The sequence below is a fragment of the Plecotus auritus genome (assembly GCF_963455305.1).
Source record: "Plecotus auritus genome assembly, chromosome: 5".
Classification (NCBI taxonomy): Eukaryota; Metazoa; Chordata; class Mammalia; order Chiroptera; family Vespertilionidae; genus Plecotus; species Plecotus auritus.
The window spans coordinates 180,277,041-180,303,201 of record NC_137776.1 but is presented as its reverse complement, the minus strand read 5'-3'; the positions used below and the strand labels follow the sequence as shown (position 1 = coordinate 180,303,201).

The window sequence follows — 26,161 nt, the reverse complement described above, 5'->3', positions numbered from 1 at the left end:
CACCTTTTTTTCTTTCTTTAGGTTAGGGCTGAGGAAAAAAAAAATCCTGAAACTTTAATATTCCAGGATTGATAGAAAATCCATAGGTCATATGGTAACGAAAGAATTAAAAGAGGTACTTAAAATTGGTTTTTACAATTTTTAAATTTACTTTTTTTATTGTGCAAAAAACACATACGATTTACCAGTGAGCCGTCTTTAAGGGTGCAGTTCAGTGGTGTGAAGTACGCGTGCATTGCTGTGAAACAGCTCCAGGACGTTTTCATCTTGCAGATCTGAAACCCTCTATCCATTAAAGGCCAACTCTCACTTCCCCTGCCCCTCAGCCGCCGGGGGCCATCCCTCTACTTTCTTTTTCTATGAATTTGACGACGTCAGTACCTCCTGTAAGCGGAATCATACAGTCTCTGTCTTTTTGTGACTGGCTTATTTCATTTAGCATAATGTCCTCAAGGTACATCTGTGTTAAAAGTGTTTTATATATAAAATAACAGATGCTTGTTGTATTAAAAAAAAAAAAAAAAAAAAAAAAAAAGCACGGGGAAGCCTTTAAGAAAGCAGCACAAGTCCCACCTCCCCCTGGGGGATCGTGTGCACACACCCCTCTCGGTTGTACTTCATTGCATCACCTTCAAGATGCCATCGACGGGATTATAAGAGAACAAGGCCAGAGATGTTAAAATGCAAAGAAAAAACTTCGAGGAACAGATTTCACACACGTGACCTTGCATGTTTAGAATTGTTGGTTGACTTCACCAATTTGCTCTCCCCAAAGGTCGTGCCATTGTGCACAGCCACCGACAGCTTGGAGAGGGCCTTTTGAACAACGTTGAAGGCAGACCCTCTGGCCCAGCACCTGCCCCTCCCACAGATGGGGAAGCTGAGGTCCCAAGGCGGAAGGACCTTGTCTGATGTCACAGGTGGCAGAGCTGGGACGAGCTCCAAGCCTCCTGGTGTCTAGGCTGCTGTTGTTGCTAAGAAACTACCCACCTAAAATGCTCTCTCTCTCTCTCTCTCTCTCTCTCTCTCTCTCTCTCTCTCTCTCTCTCTCGGTAGTTTCACTCTCTTGCTGCAACACCTCTCATGGCTCCCTGGTGCCTACAAGACAAATTCTAAATGTAAACCCCCCCCTCCCCCCGCCCCCACACAACCTGGGGCTGCTGCTTTCAAGGTTGTGGTGTGGTCTAGCGGTCAAGTCCCCGAGTTCCGAGTTCCGAAGCTGCATGGTCCTGGTCCCTGCTACATTATCGAGCACCTACTTCTCCATGTCAGTCTCCGTGGATAAACGCGTCACTTTCCACCTGGGAACCTCCGGCAGGCAAGCTGGTTTACAGTGTGAACTCACTGTCCTCCATGCTTAAGGATTCGCAGACATGGCCCGAGTCCCGTGTTCTTTCTGCCCAGGCCTGGCCCACAGTGAGTGCTCATTATGGGGCGCTGTTATTCTCAGGACCTTCGTCTCGGTCCCCCATCCGCATGCAGCATTCTGAATGGCCCACATCCTGGTTGGGAGCTGCCTGGCAGGGCTGGGGTTTTTGATGACCTACACAACCACCAGCTGGGAGAGGGTTTTGTGGGTGATCTTTGGGGTCCTGGGGAGTTTGCGTCCCAGAGGTGTTCTTGGAACCCCTTCCAAAAAAGGGAGGAGGAATTCCAGGGGCCTCCGGGCAGGTCTGAGAAGGGGCTGGGGACTGGTGTGGCCAGCAAAGCCCCAGAATCCATGCCTCAGTCCTCCCCTCCCTGATCTGGCCTCTCCCTGCTACCAATTTGCTGTGGGGTTTTGTGCAAAGAGCCGCTCCTGTCTGGGCCTCAGTTTCCTCAGCCGTCACATGGGAAGCCTAGTCCCATCCCCGGGAGCGTGCGGGCACAGTGGAGGTAACACGGATGGAAAACCCTCGGGAACAGTACTGTGCGGCGAAGTGCCCTCCGCGTGCGGGGCGCATAGCGGAGTGCTCCAGTCTCGCTCCGTCTCCCATCAGGGCTCCGCTCTGGTCCAGCCCTCTCCCTTCCCGGCTGCTCTCCCCCCTCCTCCCTCCCTCCTGCGAGCACGGAGCTGGCTCCCGGCATGCCGCGCGCTGCTGACAGCCTTATAAATAGTCGCCTTTGCGGGCGGGTGGCTGGCGAGGACGGGCAGGGCACGCACTGGCCCCAGAGCCCACCCGCACCCCACCCCCAGGTCAGTGTGTGCCCATGTGTCTGTCTGTGCGCGCGGGGGGAAGCGCCTCTGCGGGGAGCGGGGGAGCGCAGGCACCTGGGGAGTGCGCCTTGCTGTGCGCCCGGGTATCCTTGGGATTTGCGGGGCTCTGTGTGTGCCCCTGGTTGTGCCCTGTGTGTGTCTGCCTGTCTGCACTCCCCAGACTCTGCTCTGGGTGTGTGCGCCGCACTCCGTGCTTCTTTGTGGGTGTGTGTGTGTGTGTTGCAGTCCTTCCCAGCGTCTTAGACAGTCACCCCTTTGTCCCAGCCCATACCCCTGGGGCTCCAGGTTCCTGTCCTTGGCATGTCCCAGCTGGGGCCCTGGGAGGGGGGCTGTGACCTGACTCCCCGCCCCTGAGGACCTGGGTGGAGCAGCCTGTGTGATTGGTGGAGCTGTCCTGTCACATCATTTTGAGTGCTGGGCCCAGGAGGCCCCCTGGAGGTTGGCCCCCTGCCTCAGCCTCTGAAAGGGCAGGGGCCTGGGGGAGCCCTGGAGGCAGCACACCGGCCTGTCCTGCTCAGCTACCCACTCAGGACTCCTCAGCAGCACTGGGACAGGGCCTGGGGGGCAGGCCCAGAGAGGGGACACCCGCTGCCCAAGGTCACACAGCTGAGGGATGGGGTTGGGATTTGAACCCTAGCTGGTTGCCAACCACCCACAAGGCTGCTGTTGGTCAAGAGACGGGAGACCCTGGTCTTGCCCTGGACCTGCCTTGTGATGGAGGTTAAGTCTCTGTCCCTTTGGCCTCAGCTCTGACCCCTTGGCAGACCACCCGGTTACATACGGATTCACTGCGGCCCTGACCCGGGGGCCCAATGACACCTGGTGCTGAGCCCGTGACCTAACCCTATCCTGGACCCCTGACCTCTGTGAGGCCTCCTCACGGCCCAGGTTATTTTGAACCAAGGAGGTGGCATCCAGCAGGACAGTGGGGCTTAGGTTACTGGAAGGGGGCGGGGCAGGATGGGGTCACTGCAGGCTGTTCCTGGCCTAGGGACCCCCCTCCCCCACCAGCTGCTGAGCAGTGTTGGCAGCTACTACCCTTCCTTCAGCATACTCAGCAGGAAAGAGGCTAACTGGTGCCCACACAGGCAGCTGCTTAAGGACCTACTGGGTGCTAGGCCCAGAGCAGCAGAAAATGCAGGCCTGGGTAGGAACCTAGCCAGGCCCTGGAGCAAGTCTATCTTCTTCAAGCCTCAGTTCCCTCCCAAGAGGGCCCTGAGGATGGAGTAAGGCCCCCGGCCCTCTGACCAGCCCGGGCCGGGCCCAGTCTGGCGGGGAACACAGGCCTGCACGGCGACAGAGAGGTCCAACACAGTGTGGTGTGTGGTGTGTGGTGTGTGGTGTGTGGTGTGTGGTGTGTGGTGTGTGGTGTGTGGCTGTATGATGCCAGGGGAAGTTCAGAAGAGGTACCTGTCAGTGTAGGAGTGGAGGGTAGAGTCCAGGAAGGCTTCTACCTGGACAGTCACCAGGAGGTGACACCTGAAGTGAGTCCTAAACATTAGCACCTTAGGGAAAGGCATTCGGGCATTGGGTGCCACATGAGCTGGGGCCTGGAGGTGGGACACGGCCATGGTGGGTGAGGGAGCTCAGGTTAAGCAGCAGCTGATAAAGTTGCAGAGGTTGGGGGGCGGGAGGGGGCTTTATCTTGGGAGCTGAGTGGCCACACAGGGAAGGGTTTTAAGCAGGAGAGTGATGTGGTCTTAAGCTTGTGGGGAAATCCTTCGGATGGGCTGGAGGGTATGGAGGTTGGGTTGGCCCCTGCTTGGAACAAAGAAGTGGCGGCGAGGACAGATCAGAGAGAGGTTCAGGAGCAAGAGGGAGGGCCGTGCTTATGCGGGATGGAGGAGGGTGTGAGGCGGGGGGGCTTCTAGATAGGACACAGGCGGGGCTGGCAGGGTCTCCGAAGCTGGATAGAGCGACCTGGGCTGGCTGGGCAGGATGGAGGGTCCTGGGACCCTGAAGCCAATAGTGAGAGGGTAGAGTAGGGGTCGGAGGTGAGGTTCCAGGCAGGAGGAATGGTGGCCAAGGGCCAAGCGTCAAAGGTCAAGGCAAGAGTGGCTGTGATGGTTGCAGGTGGCCTTGGGGCGGGCTGGTGGGTGAAGGCCACAGGTGTATAGGCAGCAATTCTGAAGAGATGGATGGGAAGGGGAGGTTGAGGGAGGTCCCTGGGGGCTGTGGAAGTAGAGTGGGGTCCCAGGAGGGGTTGGGGTTGATTCCATGCTGGGGGGAAAAGAGGGCAAAGGAGCAAGGTCCTCCAGGGGGTGAGGGGGCAGGGGCCACATGGGGGGGAAGTTGGTCCTGTGCGGGGGGCAGGGGGAGCCAGGGAACCCCCTCATTAGAAAATTGAAGGGCTATTTCTACGTGAACGCCGCTTCCTCCCTTCAGACTTCCGTGTTCCTCTGAGCACCCTCTTCCAAACGCCATCAGAGATGAGAACAGACAGCTCCCGTCCCTCCTCCCGCTCCTGGCCGCTTTCCCCTCCCTCCGCCCTGGGGAGTGTTGTCAAGGTGTCCGCAGAGGACCCCGCCCTGTTTTCTGGGACTCGGGAGAGCAGCTCCGCAGTCAGTCGCGGGTGGGGCGGGAGGGGGCTGCTGCCCTTGACAGGTGAGGCGAGAAAGATGACTTTCCCAAGGTCACCCACCCTCCTGGGCCTTCCCGCCCCCAGCGGCCCCCTCCGAGGGCAAGTCAGGGCCTGGCACACCTGTGGCTGTGGCTGGAGGAGAGCTCTGGCTCACCAGCCCCGCCTGCGCCTTATCTTGCAGAGCGCTGACTCCACTCCCGGGACCTCGGCAGGATGGAAGGTATGGAGGCCCCTCTCTCCTGCTCTCTGCCTGGGCCTCAGTGTGCCCATCTGTTCAGGGGGTGTGCTTTGGGGAGACACTCCGGGAGGGGTTGGAGGCGGCTCTGGGGCTGCCAGACAGGGCTTGCCTGGAAGCTCCCACACCCGCCTCAGGCCTCTCCTGGGCTGTGCCAGCTTCAAGATTAATTTTAGAAGCAACGGGGCCTCCTGGGCTCCCGAGGACCCCACAGCTCACCTCCTACGCTGGTATTTTTAGAGCTGAATCCCTGCCTCTTTCTGGAGAGGGCGGGCACCGGTGAGGGGAGGCCTGCCCTGTGGAGAGGCCCCAAGGGTGCGAATGCCCCTGTCGGGGATGGAGTTTCCCCATTGTCCGGGGGGGGGGGGGGGGGTGGCTCTTGGGCCCTCCAGGCTCCTAAGGGCCCGCCTAGAAGGAGTCATGGGCAGAGAGCCCAGCTGGCCTGTCTCCTGGCAGCACCACCCGTCCCATCCCTGGCATTGAGCCTGGGCCTGGGCAGTTCTTAAAGGAGCCCAGCCGGCCTGGCTGCGGCTGCCTGAAACCAGTGGTCACCCTTCCACCCCTGGGGCTCTGAAGGTCAGCTGCCACTGGGCTGTGCCCTCCCCCACACACACCCAGGCTTGTGCCCATCACACACGGGCAGGCGGGTGGCGGGAAGCCTGGGAAGCCTGGGAGAAGTTCTGACAGCTCCTCCGGCCCAGGCTGGGAGGCCCTGGGGGCTCTGGGCTCACCTCCTCATTGGACCGGGGCAGGGAACCAGAAAGGGGCGGGACCCCTCCCCTCCGCCTCGCAGCCAGTCCTGCTCCCGGGGAAGGGAAGGCAGCAGCCTGGGAAGGGGCCGGCTTCCAGTTCGCGTTCTGGCAGCCCTAGAGCGGGCCCCTGCCTCTCCAGGCCTCAGTTTCCCTCTGTTGGTGGGGCTGTGGTGCTGCTGAGTCCTAAGGGTGGCGAGGCAGAGGCTGAAATGTAAGCTGGCCTCTCTCTTTGGGCAAGGGTTCCATATGCCCACCACAGCCCTCTTCCCCGGCAACTGTCTCCAGGGCAACATATGTTGTGGTTGCCAACTCCACATTCGTACCGCCCAGGGGAGGCGGGCAATGGGCAGGCCCAGGGCCTGGGAGGGGAAGGGTAGGGGACACAGCAGAACGGGACCATGGGTGCCTGCTGCTCCTCGGAAAACATCCGCAGTGAGGCAGACTCTAAGGCTAGAGGTGACCTGCAGCTGCCGTCCATCCTCCCACAGGGACTGGGGAGACTGAGCCCCTCAGAGTCACTCTTAGGGCCTGTGCCTGTGGCCTCCAGGCCTTTGCCTCCGCTGGTCCCTCTGCCTGGACCGCCCTCTCTCCCCCGACCTGTCCCAGTCTCTGAGCTTCCCTCGCCATCAGCACCCTCCCTGGGCTGGGATGGTCTGCCTCCCTGACAGGAGCGTGAGCTGTCCGGCCCTCCGCCTCAGGCCCAGCACAGGCCCGGGATCAGAGGTGCTTCCACCATTGGTCGTGCGGGTGACTGAGCTCTGCCCCCTTTTCCCTCCCACAGAGAAGCTGAAGAAAACCAAGATCATCTTCGTGGTGGGTGAGTGCAGGGCAGGCGGGCTGGCACTAGCAGGGGGGTCTTTGCAGGCGCTGGTGGGAGCCGGGCCGGGGACTGCGCCCTGGGCTCTGCCCCTCCTTCGATGGGTGACCTGGGCAGACCCTGTCCCTGCGGAGGACCCGTTTCTCAGGGCTTCTGAACGGGTGGGCGCTTGCAGGCGGGCCTGGCTCGGGGAAGGGCACCCAGTGTGAGAAGATTGTCCAGAAGTACGGCTACACCCACCTCTCCACCGGGGACCTCCTTCGGGCCGAGGTCAGCTCGGGCTCGGCCAGGGGCAAGATGCTGTCGGAAATCATGGAGAAGGGGCAGCTGGTGCCACTGGTGAGTGGGCCCCAGCGGGGTGGGGCGGGGTGATGGTGGCCCTGAGTGGACGTCAGCCAGCAAAGCCCATGACACACTGGCAAGGCTGGCCATGACCTTCCCTGGCTCTGAACCCTTTTGTGGGTCCCCATTGCCCTTGGCACAGAATTTCTTCCAGAAGCTCCCAAGAGCCTCCAGGACTCTGACCTGCTGACCCCTCCACCCTCCCACCACCCCGGCCTTTCTGTCCCTTCAAACTCATCATACGCCTTCCCGCCTGGAATGTTTTTCCTCCTCAGCTTTCAGACCTTCTGGTTCATCAGATTTGGGCCAAGACCCCCTAACTTTATCCTCCAGTAGCGCCTTTCTTTGCCCCTACAACCCGTGTCATGCCTGGAAGTTGATAATTCGGTTTCCTGAGGGCAGGGAAGGCCTGCTTTGTTCTCAGCTGTGTCCCCTGGGCCCGGCTGAATGCATGCGCTGGGCCATCCATCAACTCTCCATGGTGCAGAGAGGCCCGAGGGGGCTGGTTTGGGAGAGCTGTCAGTGCAGAGGGCGTTTCAGCTGTGGGGCAGCGCACACCAGAGGAGGGTGGGGACGTGGGCTCATGGTCCCCCCTCCTTTTGCTGTGCCCGCAGGAGACAGTGTTGGACATGCTCCGAGATGCCATGATGGCCGCGATTGATACTTCCAAAGGCTTCCTGATCGATGGCTACCCTCGGGAGGTGCAGCAGGGGGAAGAGTTTGAGCAGAGGGTAAGGCACAGCCTGGCGGATGGTCTTCAGGAGCTGTGACAGGGGCTGTCAGGCAGAGGCTGCTATGATGGAGAGAGAGAGAGAGGGGGAGAGAGAGAGAGAGAGAGAGAGAGAGAGAGAGAGAGAGATATTGTGGGTGATGGGAGGTGGGGAAGGAGGGAAACCAGGGAAGAGCTTTCTGGGATTCTTTCTAGAAGTCCAGAAGAAAAAGTCTAGAAGAATGGGAAGCACCAGGCTGAGGAGGCCAGGCTCAGGTTCCAGCTCAACTGCTGGAGGCCTTGGGCTGTCATTCTGCCTCTCTGAACCTCAGTGTTCCCATCTGCAAAATGGGGATAGACAGGGCACAGCTGCCTTGTGGGCAGCATGAGGATTAGGGAGAATGTGCTCTTCAGGGTGGGGCTTGGCACCCGTAAGCACATGGTCGGAGGGGCGGGGAATGGCATGGGCAGGGCTGGAAGGGCCAGGCTCATGCAGAGAGAACAGAGCTGTTGGGAGAGGGCAACTGGGGATGATGTGGGAGAGGGAGGCTCAGGCCTGGCTGGAGGCTTCAGATGCCCGGGAGGAGAGTCCAGTCTCCTTCCAGGGGCCACCGGCAGTCTGGCTGCAGAGAGTGGGCCTTGAGGCTGATGCCTCTGAGCTGCCTGAAAGGGTGCCCACCAGGAAAACTTTGCACAGGGCAAGAGCATCTTGTCCAAACACACACCTGCACAGGCATGTGCATGCACACACATGCACACAAACACATAGGTACACATATGTGTGCATGAAGCCATAGGCATATGCACCCAAGCACACAGGCCTGTGTACATGTGCACACATCTGGCAGTGCACACACATGCACCTCAGGCAATGCATATACGTGGACTCGGTGCACCTATACACAGAGATGCACACATGCACACACATGGGCACACACATTGTACACACATACACCCATACCCCTTGGTGTTATATGCCATATGGGGGAAGCAGAGCGCTGTAAGTGCCAAGGAGGAAGAGGTCATTAAGGGGACACGGGGGTTCAGGGGGAGCTCCTTGGCAGAGGACTCCTTCCAGGCCTTGCAAGGAGGACTGAGCATCCCAGTGGGCTGGGGGCTGGACCAGACCCTCATCCCTACTCCCCAGCTCTGTGAGACAGGGGCCATCTTTAGGCTTCCATAGCTTTGAGCCACATCCAGAGGCAGGATATGGTATTTCCTGCCCTCTAACTGGCTGCAAGACCTCAGGGAAGTGTCTCCCCTGATCTGGGCCTCAGTTTCCCTATCTGTGAAATGGGGGTTGGCAGGGCTTCCTTCAAAGACTGGGAGGCCGTGGACCTAGGCACCAGCTGTGTGACATCACCTCTGGCCCTCAAAGCCACGTCTAGAAATTGGGGTTAGTGCAAGTTCTCATCCCTCCTGGGGCTGTTGTGGGTGTTGGCATGGGCGCCTGGCTCTGCACAGGACCCAGCACCTGGTGTTTTTGACTCTGGACACCAGGGGGCGCCAGGTCCTCACCAAAGGAAGATGGTCAATCTTATTTCTTCTTGCCCTTCCCAGTCTTCCTGGTGATGAAACACGCATTCCAGTGACAGTGACATTGTTCAGAACCTCCTAGGGCTTAGTTGCCCCTCACCCCTTCACTCAGCCCTGGTTCCTCTGTCAAGTCCTCATCCAGGCCTGCTGGTGTAAGAGCCCATTGCCCTCCAGGCCTGGGGCCAGGCTGGGAGAGGGATAGTAAGTAAATAACCAGAGGCCAAAGTAAAGGGACTGGAAGAGCATGTCCCAGGGGGTGGGGATGGCAGGGGTGGCATCTGGAGAGGCTGCGCCAGAGGAATGAGACTTTAGGTGAAATCTGAAGGTGAGCACTTGGCATTGAGGGAAAAGGTTCCTGGGAGGTTTCTGGCATGAGCAAAGGCCTGGCATACGAGGAGGGTGATGAGAGCCAGCCTAGACCTGAGTCAGTGTGGCTGAAGCAAGAGAGCAAAGGAGTGAGCAGCACGCGATGAGGAGGGGCCACAGGCCCTCCAGGCCAGGGAAGGACTTGGGATTTTCCCCTGAGGGCACTGGGGAGCCACGGACGAGGTTTGAGCAGGAGAATGGCAGGGCAGATTGGTTTTAGGAAGGCCTGTCAGGCTGTCTTGAATGTCCGAGTGGATCTCAAGTGGGGCCCAGAAGTGGGAAGATGGGGAGGAGTTGGGCTCGGGGTGGGCAGGAAAGGGGCCCCTGTGACCGGTGCCCTGCCCACAGATCGGACAGCCCACACTGCTGCTGTATGTGGACGCAGGCCCCGAGACGATGACCAAGCGGCTCCTGAAGCGGGGAGAGACCAGTGGGCGTGTGGACGACAACGAGGAGACCATCAAGAAGCGGTTGGACACCTACTACAAGGCCACCGAACCCGTCATCACCTTCTACGAGAAACGTGGCATCGTGCGCAAGGTGCGCCCCCTGCAGGCCGAGGGGGCCCCAGGAAGCCTGTTTTTTTTTCCTGGTTTGGCCTCAAATGGCTGTGACCTTGGGCGAGCTGTCCTCCCGGGCCTTGGCTTCCCCACTGGTTTGATGAGGGGCTGCTGCCTGCTGTGGCTGGACTCCGGACCCAGGCCTGGCCTCTGGGGGTGGGGCCTGCCACAATGGGGTCCGCCCAGCCCGTGGCGACTCTGCTCACCACCAGTCTCCCTGCAGGTCAATGCCGAAGGCTCCGTGGACAGCGTCTTCTCCCAGGTCTGCACCCACCTGGATGCCCTCAAGTAGCCACGCCGGAGCCCCTTCCCCAGCTCAGAGCCCAGCCCCACCCCTGCCCTGACTCAGGAGTCCTGGCCTGAGCTCAGCGCCTCCACCCTGCCCGGCTGGAGCACAGACAGAGGAAGCCACTTTATCCTGTTTTCACGGACAGCTGAGCACTAAAGGAATTTCCGAGGACATTCGGTTTTACTCCTTTTTCTTCGCTTCCATTGGGGTTGATTTATGTCGGATGGCCGCCTGGCCTTGAGTCCCCAGCCCCTCTTCCTCCCCATCCCCTCGGTCCCCCTGGGCCCCCCTCAGCCAGCTGTTCCTCCCTAGCTCTGGTGGAAGGCCCAGGACTCTTCCTTACGTAGGGCATGCCGGGCCCGGGCTGTGCCAGGCCTGGGGATCCAGGGTGACCAAGGCAGGGTCTTTGCTCTCCGGGACTCATGGTCAGGCAGAGCTGGGCCCGGCCTGGGCTCCTCTGCATCCTTGCTGTGTGGCCTTGGCCCTGACCCCTCATCTCTCTGAGCCTGTTTTCTGTGCCTGACTCCTGCTGGGGACTGAGCTCTTGCATGCAGCCAGGTCATGGGCTGTGGGGGTCTGCCTGGGCAGTGGGGGTGGGGGGAGGTGCTCCCTGGTAGTGGTGGTGGCACAGAGTAGCCAGCCAACTGGGCAGTGAATTGGCCTCCTTGATGCGAGAAGCCCTGAGGCCTGCAGCCTGGCCCTGAGGGTCATGGTCGCCAGCGCCTCCCTGAGGAGGTGAGATCTGAAGGGCCCCCACCATGTGGCCCTGGGCAGGTCACAAGCTGTCCTTTCTTAGCTGCTTCCAAGTTCAAATTAGGCTCAGTCCCCCCCGCCCGCCCGCCCCCAGGTTAGGAAGAGAACACACTGAGCCAAGGGTGTAGATTAGTTACCCAGGCCCGTGGGAGCCGGAGACCAGGGCGGCCTCGGGGACATGCCAGGCCCCGGTGCTGTGGGGAGGCCCCAGGGTCCCCCGGGGAGAAGCATCTTCCCTTTTCTATTCTCTCATTCTGACCTCGTCATGGAGAAAGGCTCCACTCGGTGCTCATGGTCCTCACCGCCTGGCCCAGCCCTGGAGGCTCCTCAGAGCCGAGAGCCCGCGGCGGGCACACCCGGTGGAATGAGACCCCGTGCGGGCCGCCTGTGCCAGCAAGTGTGGCTGGTTTCCCGTTTACATTAGTTACTTAAAGTTTCCTTTAAAATAAACGTATTTAAGTTCTAAAAGGTGGGTCTATTGAAAGAACACGAAATGAATAAATGGTAATACAGGGGAGAGAGAAGGCAGGCAGCATGCGGGGGGAGCCGGCCAGTCTGGGTGGGGTGCGGGTGAGGCCTCCGCAGCTGCTCTCTCTGTTCCCCATGCCGGCCCGGGTGTGCGGGGAAGCCCCAACTCGGTAACCTCCCACCTGGGCGGGTCCATGTCACATCTGTCAAACCCGGCCCCACGCACACATGCGCACATACATGCGCACACACACACGCTCCCACGCACATGCATGTGCCCCTTCATCACGGGGCCGTCTGAGGATCCACGTGCGGGTGAGTGGGAAAACAAGCCAAGCCAGAGACGATAAGGAGCCAGGGAAATCCACGTCAAAGTCATCATCGCCGTCTTTATTTTCCTACGACAGCTTCCTGAACCCCGCTGTGTCCCATTGGATGAAAACCTACGCTGACCCAAATTCTTCACCACAGAATCACTTGGTTCACTTAAAAAAAAAGCCTGGAAAACTTAAAGAACGCAAACAAAAATTTTAAAAGTTCCAGGAACCGTTACCCAATCATTGCCCCGTTAACCTTCCTCGGAGGGTTTCCTTCATGGAAGTTCCTCCAGCAGCGATCCATCCGGCACCTGCCACGCGGGATGCCGCGCCGTGACTCCCGGCACCAGGGGGGGACCATGCTCGCACAGCGCCATCAGACCTCCTCACCTGAGACCAGTTCTGGGCAGCTCAGAGCAGAGAGCTCCGAGGGGCCCCTGGTGCAGAAGGTCCCTTGACCTGGAACTCTGGGGTGGGGCCCTCACGGTACCTAGGAGTTCACTTCACCATGTGGCAGAGGGCATGGAAGGGCAGAGGGAACAGCGCTGCAGAGCTGCAGAGGTAGAGAGGACGCACTGAGTGAAGGGAGGGCTGAGGCATTAGCGGGGCCTGGAAGGCAGGCTAGAGGGGGGTCCTAGCTGGAGGCAAGCTTGGCAGGTGATAGGAGCCACGTGAATGCCAACCCAGGTATCTAGTCTTTCCCCAAAGGGCAATGGCATGCTCAGAAACTTTTGTTTTTAATAAATATTTTCAAACAAAATTTGAGGAAATAATATAATGAGCACCCATATACCATCACCAACATTTAGTAGGTGTTAACATTTTTCCATACTTCCTTCACTGCTGGTTTCTTGTTGTCAAACGATGGTAATGTAAGTTACAGATATGAAAAAAGCTCACTCCGAAAGTGGAACTTCAGTATGACTAATAAATAGGGACGTCTTGCTATACAACCACAACTCAGTTTCTTTTCTTTTTTTTAATTTTTTTAAAATATATTTTATTGATATTTTACAGAGAGGAAGGGAGAGGGATAGAGAGCTAGAAACATCGATGAGAGAGAAACATCGATCAGCTGCCTCCTGCACACCTCCCACTGGGGATGTGCCGGCAACCAAGGTACATGCCCTTGACCAGAATCGAACCCAGGACCCTTCAGTCCGCAGGCCGACGCTCTATCCACTGAGCCAAACCGGTTTTGGCCGCAACTCAGTTTCGATAACACTAAGTTAACACTAATATCATAGGTAATAATCAGTCCACATGTAATTCCCCCCAAAGTGTGTCTTTGCGAAAACTGGGAGGCAATCCAGGACCACACGTTGCATCTGTGCCGTCCGTCTGTCAAACTCTAACCTCTGACTCGCCCCCTCTTTTGACGACATTGACCTGTGAAGGGACCGTTGTCCCGCAGGGAATTCCTCCTTCCAGATGTGTCTGTTGCTTCCTTGTGGTGTTGCTGGACCTGTCCCTCCAGTCCCTGCGTTTCCCGTACCCTGAGGTTAGTGTACAGGCTTCAGAGGTCCAGGGTTAGCCTTTGGGACGAGAATACCGAATGGGTGAGGCTCACACAGGGTTTGAAAACCAGGCGGGATGGGCAGATGGGCAGCATCTGGCTTTAAGGGCACAAGAATCTCCCCAGGGTCTCGTTAAAAAGCTGCTTCTGATGCAGCGGGTCCGTTTGGGTAGTGAGGCCTGGCTGGGCGGCTGGTCCGAGGCCCACACCGGGCAGCTCAGAGAGGCGGGAGCCAGCCGGGGAAGGGGGAGGAAGGGTGGGGAGGAGGGGGCGCCTCTAAGGTCAGCGTGTGCTCATCCTCTACTGGTGGGCCGAGAGGTGGGCGTGGTGTCGGATCCGGGACAGTCGATGCTGTCATAGCCTTCATGTCTCCGGCGGCACTCCAGGAAATGGCTGGTCCCAAGGTGCCGGAACATTCTAACCAGCAGAGGGATGGCCTAGCGCCTCTGTAACCTCAGGGTCTCAGAGAGAGAGCGTGCTCCTCAATAGGCCCTCCGGGGTGGCGGCCTCAGATGCCCCCACTGGACTATGCCCCTAAGTCTTGGCCCCCGGGGGCCCTGAGGGCCTGGCCGGAGGCGCTGAAGTGGGAGAGGAAGGAAGCGGGGAGCAGAAGAGGCCAAGGCTGTCGCCTCCCAGCCTCCAGAGGGGCCTCGAGTAAACAGGAAGGCCTGGCGGCTCCACGGTGGGGGGGCTTCGAGGCGGGGGGCAGAGCCCTCCTGGACCTGCACAGCCTGCGAGCACAGAGCCTCCTTGCTGGGGCAGCAGACGCAGAGAGGTGGTGTGGCTCGCCCCAAGTCACACAGTGAGGCAGGGGAACAGGGCCAGAGCCTCGCCTGCCTCTCCTGCTTCTGCCCGCTTCCTGGGGTTCTGGCGCGGGCTCTCCTGCCCGTGTTGCCCACCATGGTTCCGAGGGTGCTGGATGGGTCTCACCTTTTGGGGCCTCAGTTTCCCTTCTTATGAACTCAGAGCCCTTACAACTGACTCAAAGTTTTGAGACTCCTGGCCCAGTGGCATTCTTCTGCCTCCGAACTGGCCTTCAGGGTCCCTCAGACCTTGGGGTGAGTTTGCCAGGCAGGCCCACAGCCCAGGAGGCAGCAGCTGCCGGGCCATCCTCTGGGGAAAGAGCGGGACACTTTGCGGGGCTTTGGTCCTCTGGAACAGAGTCTGGTGGGACCACTGGCTCCTGTGAGCTCCCTATCCCCTTGGGGAGTCATTCCCCCTCTTCAGAGACCCTGTTCCTGGGCTCAGAGGCCCCCAACAGCCACACCTGGGGGCTCAGAACCACAGCCTATGTCACCTCAAGCTGTGCAGCCCAGTGGTTAAGCTGTTCATTTATCGCCTAAACATATGGAATGCCTACCAGGGGCCAGGCACTATTCCAAGCAATGGGCCTTTGGAACTAGAGAGAGAGAGAGAGAGAGAGAGAGAGAGAGAGAGAGAGAGAGAGAGAGAGAGAGAATAAACAATATGTAACATGTGAGAGGGTGATCTGGGCCATTTGTGGAGGAGGGAGAGGGCTATTTAAAATTCCGTGTTCAGGGAAGTCCTCACTGACCATGTGACATTTGATCTGCAACTTAAAGGGCGAGGAGCAAGCCCTGTGGTTCTCTGGAGGGAGAGCCCTTCAGGAAAAGGGAACAGCACGTGCAAAGGCCCTGGGCTAGCCGTGTGCTTGGCACATTCCAGGAACAGCAAGGAGGCCGTGGCTGCGGTCATGTGAGCAAGGGGTGAAAGCAGCGGGTGAGGCTGGTGAAGGGAGGGCGGAGCCTGGCCTTTATGCTGAGATGGTTGCCTGCACCGGGCGCTGAGCAGAGAGGGGATGGGAATTTAGGGGAGCAGCCCACAGGATTTGCTTGTGGGTCAGATGCGGGGTGTGCGAGAGTCAAGGTCACCTCACCCTCAAGGCTTGAGCAATGAGGGGCGGGAGCTGTCAGAGTCCGAGATGACCGACTGAGGCAGGAGCAGTTGGCGGAGGAGTAGAGCCCAGAGCTCAGTTTTGGACGCCAGGAGCCTGGGGCCCGGGGAGAGTCCTGGCTGGAACTCCGTATCTGGAATATAACGTTGGGAGCTGCCAGTGAATAAAGGGGAGTTAAAGCCACTTGGATGAGGCACCCAGAGCAGCGCTTCTCGGGCGGACGTTGCTGTCCTACCAAGCCCTGGAGATCTGGGTAAATGCAGGTCCTGGGCCCGAGGCCTGGGCAGCGCTGGAGAGAAGGTGCCGAGACCACCCTTGGAACACCACGATCTCAGGCGCTGCGTTGTCCAGCCAGGACCTGAGGGTGGGTGATGAACTCCACAGAGTGGCCTGTGCTCAGTTTTGAAAGAAAATGGAGCAGGACGGGTTCATGTCACAAGGGTATCCATCGGCTCACAAAACCTTGTTTCGGGTATTTGAGCCTGAGACCCGGGGACTCGATGTTGTCATGGTCACAAAGGTTTGAGAAAACCTGACTTGGGGGTGAAGGTAGCAGAGATGGGGAGGCCCAGGAGCCAAGCGTGAGAGGATGAGGAGGAACCGGTGAGACCGGGTGGTGGAAGGAAAACCAGGACAGAATGTTCTAGAAGCCAAAGGAGGAAAGAGACCTGGATTTTAATGATCCTCTGCTTCTCCGCAGCCCTGTTGCCATGCACATCTGAGCCTCAGTTTCCTCCCTTGTGAAGTGGGGACCTGACAGTCTCAGCTCGTTGAGGTGGCCCTTGGCATGGGGCTGGGCAAGCGTGTGAGTGGAGGAGGGACTCCCGTTCTGGTCCTGGGCTTCGAGCTCCTCCAGCCCGGCAGGCTGCCCTCCCATTATGCAGATGAAGAAACTGAGGCCCAGATTATGGAGAGGTCTTGCCTGAGGCCACTCAGGGCAGAGCCGGGATACCCTGACTCCCAGCCGATGCTCTTTCCTCTGCCCCCACTTTCTGCCTGCCCGAGTGGGTCTGACCCTGAGGTGCTCTCCAGCCCTGGCTCCTGGCCTGTGCTGGAGCCGGACAGCCGCCCGGGGGGGGTTCCCTGGGGGCCGCCTAAAATTCCTCCCGTGGCCAGTGGCCAGGGTGGACGTGCTCCGTCCCTTCCTGCAGCCCTGGCCTTCCTGGCCAGCGAGGGGGAGGAAGAGGCAAATTAGTGCACCTGCCCGCTATAGGGTCCAGGCCCAGGGGCCTGGCCATCGGCCACATGTCTCTCTGGCGTGTGGGTAGGCGGCACCTGAAAGCATCTGCATCGGCGGGAGCCCCGGCAGGAAACAGCTGGCACGCTCCACTGGGATGGGGAGAGTTTAATGTGGGGTCTGTTTACACAGGTGCGGGCAGGAGGTGGGGAACCCACAAGAGATGGCGCTGAGTCCCAGGCTGGCAGCGGTGAGGCCATGGCCATGCTCAGCCGGAGGGGCCGTGTGGAGAGGGCTGGTCAGAGCCATGGCCTTCGGCGCCCCTGCAGGGAAGGAGCCAGAGGAAGGAACCCTCCTCCTCCTCTCCCTCCTTCCTCTCTGGTCTGTGCAGGGTGAGGGGGCTGGGGGAGGTAGATGTGTCCATCTGGAGAGAGAGTGCATCGGGGTGGGAACTTCCTCAAGGTCTGCCCCAACTGTGAGACCAAGTGACCATCAAGCCTTCCGGGTCAGGCGATCCGGTCTGGGAACTGGCCCCTTCACTGGGGAACAGGAGCCAGGCCTACCTCTCTGTGCCTCAGTTTCCCTAGGCCTCCATGGGCCCGGCTCTGCCTGACCTTTCAGGGCACCTCCTGTTTTCGATAACTGTATCTCGAGGGTCAAAGGCTCCTGGGCTCTGTGTTGGGGACCCAACTTGCAGAGGCATCAAAGCGGAGAGACTCACATAGCACGACCCCACCCTGGCCGGGGGTGGTGTGGGTGGCCTCCTCTCCACCCCTGGACCCCAATCTCCTCCTCCCTTCTCGGGGTCTCTGGGGGCAGGTCCAGGCTCTCCTGTGGCTCCTGTAGATGTTCTCTCCCTGGCTGTTTCCTACAAGTTCATGGGCATGTCCATCTGCAGCCTCTCCTCCTCGCTGGAGAATCCAATGGGCCTTGTTCACAACATGGGTGGGGATGGCTGCGCAGGGTGGAGGGAAGCGGGAGGGCGGGAGGTGGGAGAAGGGCTTTCTATGGGATCCCTGTTTCGGCCCAGGTGCCCTGACTCCCACTCTGGACAACAATCTCCCTCATCCTGTGACACCCACAGCCCTGGCGACCTCTGTCCTCCTGGTCAGCTCAGGGGGTGGTGGCAGAAAAGGGGGTGAGCCTGGAGGAGGCAGCCCTGGGGTCTCTACTCTCCACCCCAGGGGTCTCTCACTTTTCCGGGAGCTGTGGGTTCCTGCTCCGTGAATGTTTTAATGGCCCCGGCCCCCAGGCTGGCAGTGAGGATTCAGAGCTGATAAGGTGAACGCCTAGGGCGGGCCTGGTGCACAGAGAGCGTTCAGCCCCTGGGGCTGGATTAACTGTCCCTGGTCTGGAGCCTGGGGAAACCTCACAGCCACCCCGTTGTCCCCGACTGAGACCATCCTTTCCTTGTGGTGCCCCCCTCCCCGCTCTGCACCCCCAGCAAAGGGCAGAGGACCTGCTACATGCAGCTGACGCCCTCACCCCATGCAGCCTTCCCGGCCTGCTGGGCATGGCTGGATCTGGGATCTCCTGTGATCAGGAACTAGCCGGGCGGCTGCAGGGCTGGGCGAGCGAGCCTTCCCCGACTCCCTACTTGAGGAGCCACACCCGCCCTTCCCTGCCTGTGTCAGCTCCTATGGGGGCAGCACGCTCCCGCCTGCTCCCTCCAGAGGCCCCAGGCCTCCTGCCTGCGCTTCCCTCCTGGCCCTGGATTTCGCCATCTGCGACTCAGGACAGGTATAAAGAGAAGGACCCCTGACTCCACCCCCTCGATGGGTCCTGCCAGCTCACAGCAAGGTTTATTTTCTCAAAGCCCAGCCCGACCAGCACCTTCCAAGACCCCCTGTGGCCTCTCAGGATAAAGTCCTAGCATTCAAGGCCCCAACTTCCAAAGCAGGGCCAGCGTCTGCCTCTCCAGGCTTCCTGTCCCCACCACACCCCTGCTTGTCCTCCTCACCTCTTTCTTCCACCCCACCCCTACTCACCCAGTCTTTCAAAGGCCGGGCCTGAATGCCACCTCCTCCAGGCAGCCCAGGCCTCCTCCTCGGAGCTCCTTTGGGCCTGACCCTAGGTGCTACCCATAACTAGCACCACGATGGACACAGAGTTGGCACTTACTGTTTGCAGAATGAACAAGGGACAGTTCTGGGCTTGTCCCCCAGGCTCAGGGAGCACTTCCTGTGTGCCAGGCCCAGGGCTCAGCGACGTAGTGCCTGGACCTCTGGAAATCTCACACTAGCCTGGCGAGGAAGGCACTGTCGTGCCCATTTACAAACAGGGTGACTGAGGGTTGGGGGACTTGTCAGGGTCTCATAGCTCAGGGTAAGCGGGGCAGATTTTGAACCCAGGGCCATCGTTAGAGTGTGTCCTTTCATTGGGGGCTGCCTTTGGTCTCTGAAGGGTTTTCTGCCCATGGAGGGGGCAGGCACAAAGTGTGACTCTCCGGGCAGGTCCCCCGTTCTCTCTGGGCCTTAAGACCCTGTCCTAGCTGCCATGTCATGCCGTGTGCCATGCTGGGCCTGGTTCCCCGCCAGAAAAACAAAGAAATGACAGCCACTGTCACGCTACACGTTAAGCCAGCTTTGGTGCCTGATGAGATCTGTTCGAATCCCAACTCCACTGTCTTTCTGGGCCAATTATCTCACTTTTTTAAAAAAACATATCTTATTGATTTTTTACAGAGAGGAAGAGAGAGTTAGAAACATCGATGAGAGAGAAACATCAATCAGCTACCTCCTGCACACCCCCCACTGGGGATGTGCCCGAAACCAAGGTACGTGCCCTTGACCAGAATTGAACCTGGGACCCTTCAGCCCGCAGGCCGACGCTCTATCCACTGAGCCAAACCAGTCAGGGCAATTAGCTCACTTCTTTAGGCCTCTGTTTTCTCATCTGCAAAATGGGAATGCTGACTTCAATGAACTCCACCTGGAACGCCTCGGGGAGGGCCTGACTCCTGAGAGGTTCCCTCGGTGGGCTATTAGGGTGATTGTTTTCATCTGCCCCGGGGGCTGCCAGCCAGCCCAGGACAGGGTGGGATGGGAGGGTGGGGTGCATGGGGAGACAAGCCTGGAGCCTAGGCCCTCCCACCCCACTGCCTCCCCCCTCCCCAGGGCCCCCCACCCAGCGACAAAGCTCAGTGGCACTTCCTCTCCCGCCTGGCAGGCCGCCTGGCCCGGCCCCTTCTCTAAGGAAGCGCATTTCCTGCCTCCCTGGCCTGGCTGGATGAGCCAGGAGCTCCCCACCGCTGCCGGTCAGACCCCAGCCTCCATCTGCAACCCAGACCGCTGCCGTCCACAGGAGCCCAGCCGCCCCTTCCCACTCATCCTTCGGCCAGCGACCCCCTGCCCGGCCCCGCGCCCTGCGCCCACTTCTCCTGACCAACTTGGCCGCCACCTTAGAAGGCTGGAGCAGGGACGCCGTTGCTCTGGCCGCCTGCTCCCTTCGGGTCTCCGCCTGAGCCCACGCCGGCCCCTGCTCCTGCCCGCAGCTCTGCCCCTGGACACCGGATAAGGCCCAGCGAACAGACCCCCGGGTGGACAGCATGGACCGCAGCACGCTCTACCCGGTCGTGGCCCTGCTGCTGGCCGTCTGCAGCCTCAGCCCCACAAGTAGGTGCCCAGGGACCCGGGGTGGGGAGGCCATGCTCGAGGGCACTGGAGCTGGCCTGGGGGGTTAGACAGCCCAAAGCAGACGCTGTAGGGTGACCACCCCTCCCGGCTTGGCAGGAGCAATAACTTCCAGCCCTAAGAGTCTCGGGCAAATGGAGGTGCGTTCTGTACCTTACCCCTGGTCTCCGGCCCCCGGCCCCCAGCCTCCCGGCCTCTCCCCAGGAAGCCCAGAGCGCCGTACAGCCCCCGGGAGTCTCCTGCCCTCTCTGGGCCTTCCGCCTCCCATCGGAGGACCGCGTGGGGAGTTGGGCGAGAGGACTCACGTTTGGATCGGGCTCTAGGCTGTGGTTAGTTCCTTGTGGTGTGATCTTGGGGAACTACCCCGGGCCTCTGAGCAAAGTGGGGATGGTAACAGACTCACCAGCTGCTGGGAAGTCGGCGTTGTGGTAACGCCTGTCATGAGATGGCTCAGCGGGCTGGCTGCCTCCGTGCTGTTATTATTGCTGTTGTTTTATGATTAGCCTTAAATCCTCCACCCTCGCCTTTCCTGGGGCCCGTGAGCCACCCCCAAACCCCTTCTGAATGGAGGGCTCTCCCGGCCACTACCCCTGCTCTACTTCCCAAGAAGCCTGCAGGTGGGGGCGCAGCCCCAGATGAGGGTTTCTGTGGAGGATCCTTGGCCTGGGGGCTTTTCCAGGGGGTCATGACCTCAGCTGCCTTAAACTGATCAGATGAAGGGCGATGGGGAGTCTGCATCCACTTACTGTGGACACCCCTTCAGCCACCGCGCACCCAGGAACTCCCAAGGATCTGGGGGGCGGTGAGAAGGGGAGCAGCAGCAGCCTCCCCTCCTCGCCTTACCCCACTCCACAGCATTTTAGAGGCCCCAATCCTTGGTCTCTAAAGTTCTTATCGCTGCCCTGGCTGGTGTGGCTCAATTGGTTGGGCCTTTGTCCCATGCACGGAAGGGTCATGGGTTCGATTCCCAGTCAGGGCACATGCCCAGGTTGCAGGTTCCATGCCCAGTCTCGGTGCCTACAGGAGGCAACTAATCAACTAATCGATGTTTCTCTCTCTCTCTCTCTCTCTCTCTCTCTCTCTCTCTCTCTCTCTCTGCCTCTCTCCCTCCCTCCTTTCTCTCTCTCTAAAATTAAGAAACATTTCCTCAGGTGAGGATTAAAGTTCTTACCGCTGCCTCACTGAGAGACCGGAAGCGGAGCCTCAGACACTCAGTGACTTAGCAGGGATTTGACCCCAGGCCTGTGGCTCCATGGAGCTCTTGCTCCTAACCAGGGGGATACAGCAACCCCTTTGGATACAGCTCCCGGTCACCCTGCAAGATGGCTGCCATTATGGCCCCATTTTACAGGACAGGAAGTGGAGGCTGAGGCCCACCAAGCTCACACAGCTGGATAGGAATTCTACTTGAGCTCTCCGGGAACTGCCCCGCCTTTCTCCCCCGGCAGCCCTCACATTCCTGGCTTCATGACATTCTCTTCCTCTTGGTCATCAAAGAAAGATCCCTGCAGATGCTTGGGGCCTGGTTTTCTAGGATCAAAGGCAGCGGTGTGATGGCAAATAATTAGCAGGGAGGAGGGGTAGGGCTACACTTGTTAATTTCCGTGGTATCAATGTTCCCACATGGCTGGTTTCCAGCTACCAACCCACCAAACTCAGAGCTGGTCACGGTGCCCAGGGGACATCCTTATCTCGTATTTCCATCACACGCGACTGACATAGATAACCTCAAAAGCACAGATAATAGTGACATGGAGTAAAATAATTAGGAAGCAAGAAATTTGATATTTAGTGCCTTTAAAAAAATACAATTTATTTCATTGTAAGCTTATAAAATTTAAATTTTAATAATGTTTGACAGCCAATTGGAAAATCTCTTGATAATTTATCCGTCCGTTCCTGAGAGCAGGTGCTGGTACCCAGAGATCCCAGGGTCCCAGGGCGTTTCAAACCATCCAGCCCAACTCATGGTCTGGGAAACTGAGGCTCATGGAGGGCAGATGGGGGTCTGGCCAAGGCATGGAACCCAGATCTCCATGCTGGAGCTCGGGGGGAGGGTGACCCAAGCATTCCCATTCAGGCGGGAGGGAGTGCAAATGGGTCCAAACCAGGTCCAGCCTTCTGGGGACACAGCTGGGCAGGATTAACTTTGTAATAAGAACCCAACCTTCAGAACTCAGACCTAGAAAGTTGTCTGCCTGGTTCCATAAAGATGTATAGTGCCCAGGTAGCTTAACCAGAACTGGAGACCGCCCAAATGTCCATCAGCCTGGGCCCCATTAAATGAATTATCACGCAGTGGGACAGCATGCAGCCGTTGTCAAGAAAAAGCTAGATCTGTGTCTACACTGCTGTGGATGGGTATCTGGGACATACCGTTAGGTGCCAAACAGCAATAATTCATTTCCTTAAGAATAAGACCGCACTGACGCACAACATACGTGGAGAACCCTGAGGTCCCTGTGATACTCGCTAGCATCAGGGTCTTCACCTTTCTAAGACACACATGTTTCTGTTATGTTGGAATGTTTTGTTTTGTCTTGCTTGTTAATCCTCACCCGAGGATATTTTTCCATTGATTTTTAGAGAGATGGGAGGGAGGGGGAGAGACTGAGAGAGAAACACATCGATTGGTGGCCTCCTGCACATGCCCTGAGCGGGGCCGAGGATCAAGCCCGCAATCCTGCAACCGAGATACATATCCTTGACTGGAATCGAACCTGGGACCCTTTAGTCTGTGGGCCGATACTCTACCCATTGAGCCAAAATGGCTAGGGCTTGATGGAATTTTTTTTTTAAAATGTATTTTATTGATTTCCTACAGAGAGGAAGGGAGAAGGATAGAGAGTCAGAAACATCGATGAGAGAGAAACATAAATCAGCTGCCTCCTGCACACCCCCCTACTGGGGATGTGCCCGCAACCAGGGTACATGCCCCTGACCGGAATCGAACCCGGGACCCCTCAGTCCGCAGGCCAACGCTCTATCCACTGAGCCAAACCGGTTAGGGCTGGAATTTTTTTAAAGAACAAACATGTAGAGATTTTTAAAAGCAATTTAACTAGCCCTAACCGGTTTGGCTCAGTGGATAGAGCGTCGGCCTGCGGACTCAAGGGTCCCAGGTTCGATTCCGGTCAAGGGCATGTACCGTGGTTGCGGGCACATACCCAGTAGGGGGGTGTGCAGGAGGCAGCTGATCGATGTTTCTCTCTCATCGATGTTTCTAACTCTCTATCCCTCTCCCTTCCTCTCTGTAAAAAATCAATAAAATATATTTAAAAAAATAAAAGCAATTTAACTATATATTCACTTCCATTTGCTTCTCAAAGGAAATAGATAACGGAAAAAATGTTAGCATGCTGGTGGGCCGCTTACTACTTTTTCTCTAGTTTTTAAAGGTAATTTTCATGCAGGTGGATTAACATGCAGGTGCCTCGTGTACCCTTCCTATGTCCCAAAGGTTTCTATGTTGTCATGGGGACTCCATTACCATCCCGTCGTGGTCTGGAATATTCTCTCTCTTAAATGTGCTTTCCATCGTTGACCTAATAAATTCCCTATTGTTGAATATCTAGGTGATTTCCCCTTTGGGGCTAATTATAAATACCACCTCTGTGCACATTTTTGGTACATGCACCTTTTCCTGTATTTTGTAATATTTCACTTGGATAGAGTCCCAGAAGTGAGAGTGCTGGGATTGGTGGCCCATGTTGGGTGGCTGGGATCAAAGGGTGTTTTCTAAGTGTGGGTGAGTGTTCACTGGAGGACAGGCCAGAGGCCGGACTTGGAGATCCCGTGTGGGGGCATAGGACTCTCTGGAGAGGGGGCTAGTGACACAAGACAGAGACCACAAATATCCATGTCTTAGAGGCTGCATTCTGTGGCAGCTCCCCTTTTTGTTTCTTTCTTTATATTATCATTATTTAATCCTTGCCTGAGAATATATATATATTTTTTTTAATTTATTTTAGAGAGGGAGAGAGAGAAAAAAACATCGATGTGAGAGAGGAACATTGATCGGTTGCCTCCTGTACAGGTGCAGATAGGGATCGAACCTGCAACCTGGGTATGTGCCCTGAGTGGGAATCGAACCTGTGACCCTTTGGTGCACAAAACGATGCTCCAACCAATGGAGCCACTCTGGCCAGGGTAGGCAACTTTCCTCTTGCCAGGAGGGGAGGAGGTTGGAACAGGAACTGTGTGAGCCAGGAGAAGGTAGGTCCTGGAGCCAGTGGGGATATGGCCGTTAAGACTCTCTCTCGCCTCAGCCAGACAGATGGTAACACTAAGACCCCGAGAGACCCATCTCTCAAGGTCACAGCTGGGTCAGTGCTGGGCCTTCTGAGGACAGGCCTGGTCTATTTGCTCAGGGGCCTGAGGGGCAATCTGGGCGCGAGGGAGGGAACCACTTCTATGTCCACTGTGCATCAGGCAGCTTTGTCTCCAGACCCAGTTTACAGATGAGGAAACTGGAGCTCAGGACAAGTGACAGGTCCAGATTTCTTTTTCTTTGTTCTAATATATTTTTAATGATTTCAGGGAGGAAGGGAGCGGGAGAGAGAGATAGAAACATCAATGATGAGAGAGAATCATTGGTTGGCTGTCTCCTGCACACCCCCTACTGGGGATCGAGCCCACAACCCAGGTGCCCTTGACCGGAACCAAACCGGGGACCTTTCAGTCCACAGTCCGACGCTCTGTCCACGGAGCCAAACCGGCTAGGGCGACAGGTCCAGATTTCAACCCCAGACTGTCTGCTCCCAAACACAGCTTCCTTTCTTTGCATTTTTTTGTTTTGTTTTGGGTTTTTTTTCTGCATCTGTGGTGGCCTGGTGTGGGGGCCTGGAGAGCTGATTGCCCTGGCTCTGGGCCCTCTCCTCCAAGCTCCGGCCCCGGCGTTGGGCATCAGCCCTGGGGGCTGAAGAGGAGCCTCGTCCAGGCCTGAGCTGACTTCAGTGCCTGGAATAGGATGGCGGGAGAGACAAACATAAGAGCCCGCATTGACTCTGCTTACTGTGTGCCAGATGCTGCTCTGCTATGATACCATCAGACCTTGTCAAGGTCACAAAAGCCCCATTTTACAGCTGAGGAGACTGGGGCACAGGCCAGTGAGAGTATTTGCTCGAGTAACACAGCCCAGATATGAGCGGCTGGGGCTTGAGCCCTGGGCCTACCCACTGTACACGCTGCCTCAGGGAAGCTGGCAAGGATCTCTCTGTTGCCAGGTCTTCTCACCCTGGGCATTTGGTCCCTTTCCTGAACCTGCAGTGGCCCTCCCACCAAGAACACAACTGGATCAGTTCCGGTGAGAAGATTTTCACAACAGGGTTTTGAAGGATGAGTAGACGTTGACTAAGTGGTCAAATAAAAGAAGACCATGGATTTGGGAAAGGGCATGACAAAGGCAATGAAAAGTCTGTTTGAGGGCAAAGCTCACATCTACCCACTGACTGGGCTTGAGTAATTGTGACCCCCATTGCCAGTTCCTGCTTAGCACTGTGCACGTTCCTCTTAACCAACATTCTCACCAACCCCATGAGAACGGTATTAGGATGGTCATCCCCATTTTATGGACAATAACACTAAGCCATGGGAAGGAAGCTGGAAGGTGGCAGAATCAGGATTTAAACCTTTGGCATCTCTCAGATCCCTGTACTTTTATATATTATATATTGATTTCAGAGAGGAAGGAAGAGGGAGATAGAAACATCAATGATGAGAGAGAATCATTGATCGGCTTCCTCCTGCCCACTCCCCACTGGGGATCAAGCCCTCAGCCCGGGCATGTGCCCTGACCAGGAACTGAACCGTGACCTCCTGGTTCATAGGTCAACACTCAGCCACTGAGCCACGCCAGCCAGGCCAGATCCCTGTACTTTTTAACTCCACTTTAGGTTGTGGTATGTGGTCCTGACTCATTGGGGAGTTATGAGAAAGATGGGAGAAAGGAGTGTTGAGGCCTCGCTAGTGGCCAGGCCCAGCGGAGTGGTTGGACTAGG

At 57.7% G+C, this 26,161-nt stretch overlaps 2 protein-coding genes across 4 annotated transcripts in view; both read left to right on the top strand.

Annotated features, from left to right (window-relative positions):
- Positions 1-1,042: 1,042 nt before the first annotated feature.
- AK1 (adenylate kinase 1) lies at positions 1,043-10,555 on the top strand. 3 transcript variants are annotated; one of them, XM_080671009.1, is made up of 7 exons: positions 1,043-1,416; positions 4,960-4,998; positions 6,547-6,582; positions 6,758-6,921; positions 7,539-7,655; positions 9,884-10,075; positions 10,319-10,555. In XM_080671009.1, exons 2-7 carry the CDS (start codon positions 4,992-4,994, stop codon positions 10,385-10,387), a joined length of 585 nt encoding a protein of 194 aa, XP_080527135.1. In that variant the 5' UTR covers positions 1,043-1,416; positions 4,960-4,991; the 3' UTR covers positions 10,388-10,555. The 3 variants fall into 3 exon arrangements, with proteins under 3 accessions (XP_080527135.1, XP_080527134.1, XP_080527133.1); XM_080671008.1 differs by lacking the exon at positions 1,043-1,416 and adding an exon at positions 2,060-2,176; XM_080671007.1 differs by lacking the exons at positions 1,043-1,416; positions 4,960-4,998 and adding an exon at positions 6,120-6,221.
- A 9,197-nt stretch (positions 10,556-19,752) lies between these two features.
- ENG (endoglin) overlaps positions 19,753-26,161 on the top strand; it is a 30,309-nt gene continuing 23,900 nt past the window's right edge. Inside the window, exon 1 of the mRNA XM_080667689.1 lies at positions 19,753-20,144. Within this exon, the coding sequence (XP_080523815.1) occupies positions 20,078-20,144 (67 nt within the window). The 5' untranslated portion in view covers positions 19,753-20,077. The remainder of the gene's footprint in view (positions 20,145-26,161) is intronic.

What these genes read in the sequence shown, in the direction of transcription:
- AK1 (XM_080671007.1), top strand. Translation starts at nt 6,164, where the DNA reads ATGGGTGCCTGCTGCTCCTCGGAAAACATCCGCAGTGAGGCAGACTCT. An exon ending in CAAGATCATCTTCGTGGTGG is followed by an intron (nt 6,583 to 6,757) that starts GTGAGTGCAGGG and finishes GGGCGCTTGCAG; the next exon opens with GCGGGCCTGGCTCGGGGAAG. An exon ending in AACGTGGCATCGTGCGCAAG is followed by an intron (nt 10,076 to 10,318) that starts GTGCGCCCCCTG and finishes GTCTCCCTGCAG; the next exon opens with GTCAATGCCGAAGGCTCCGT.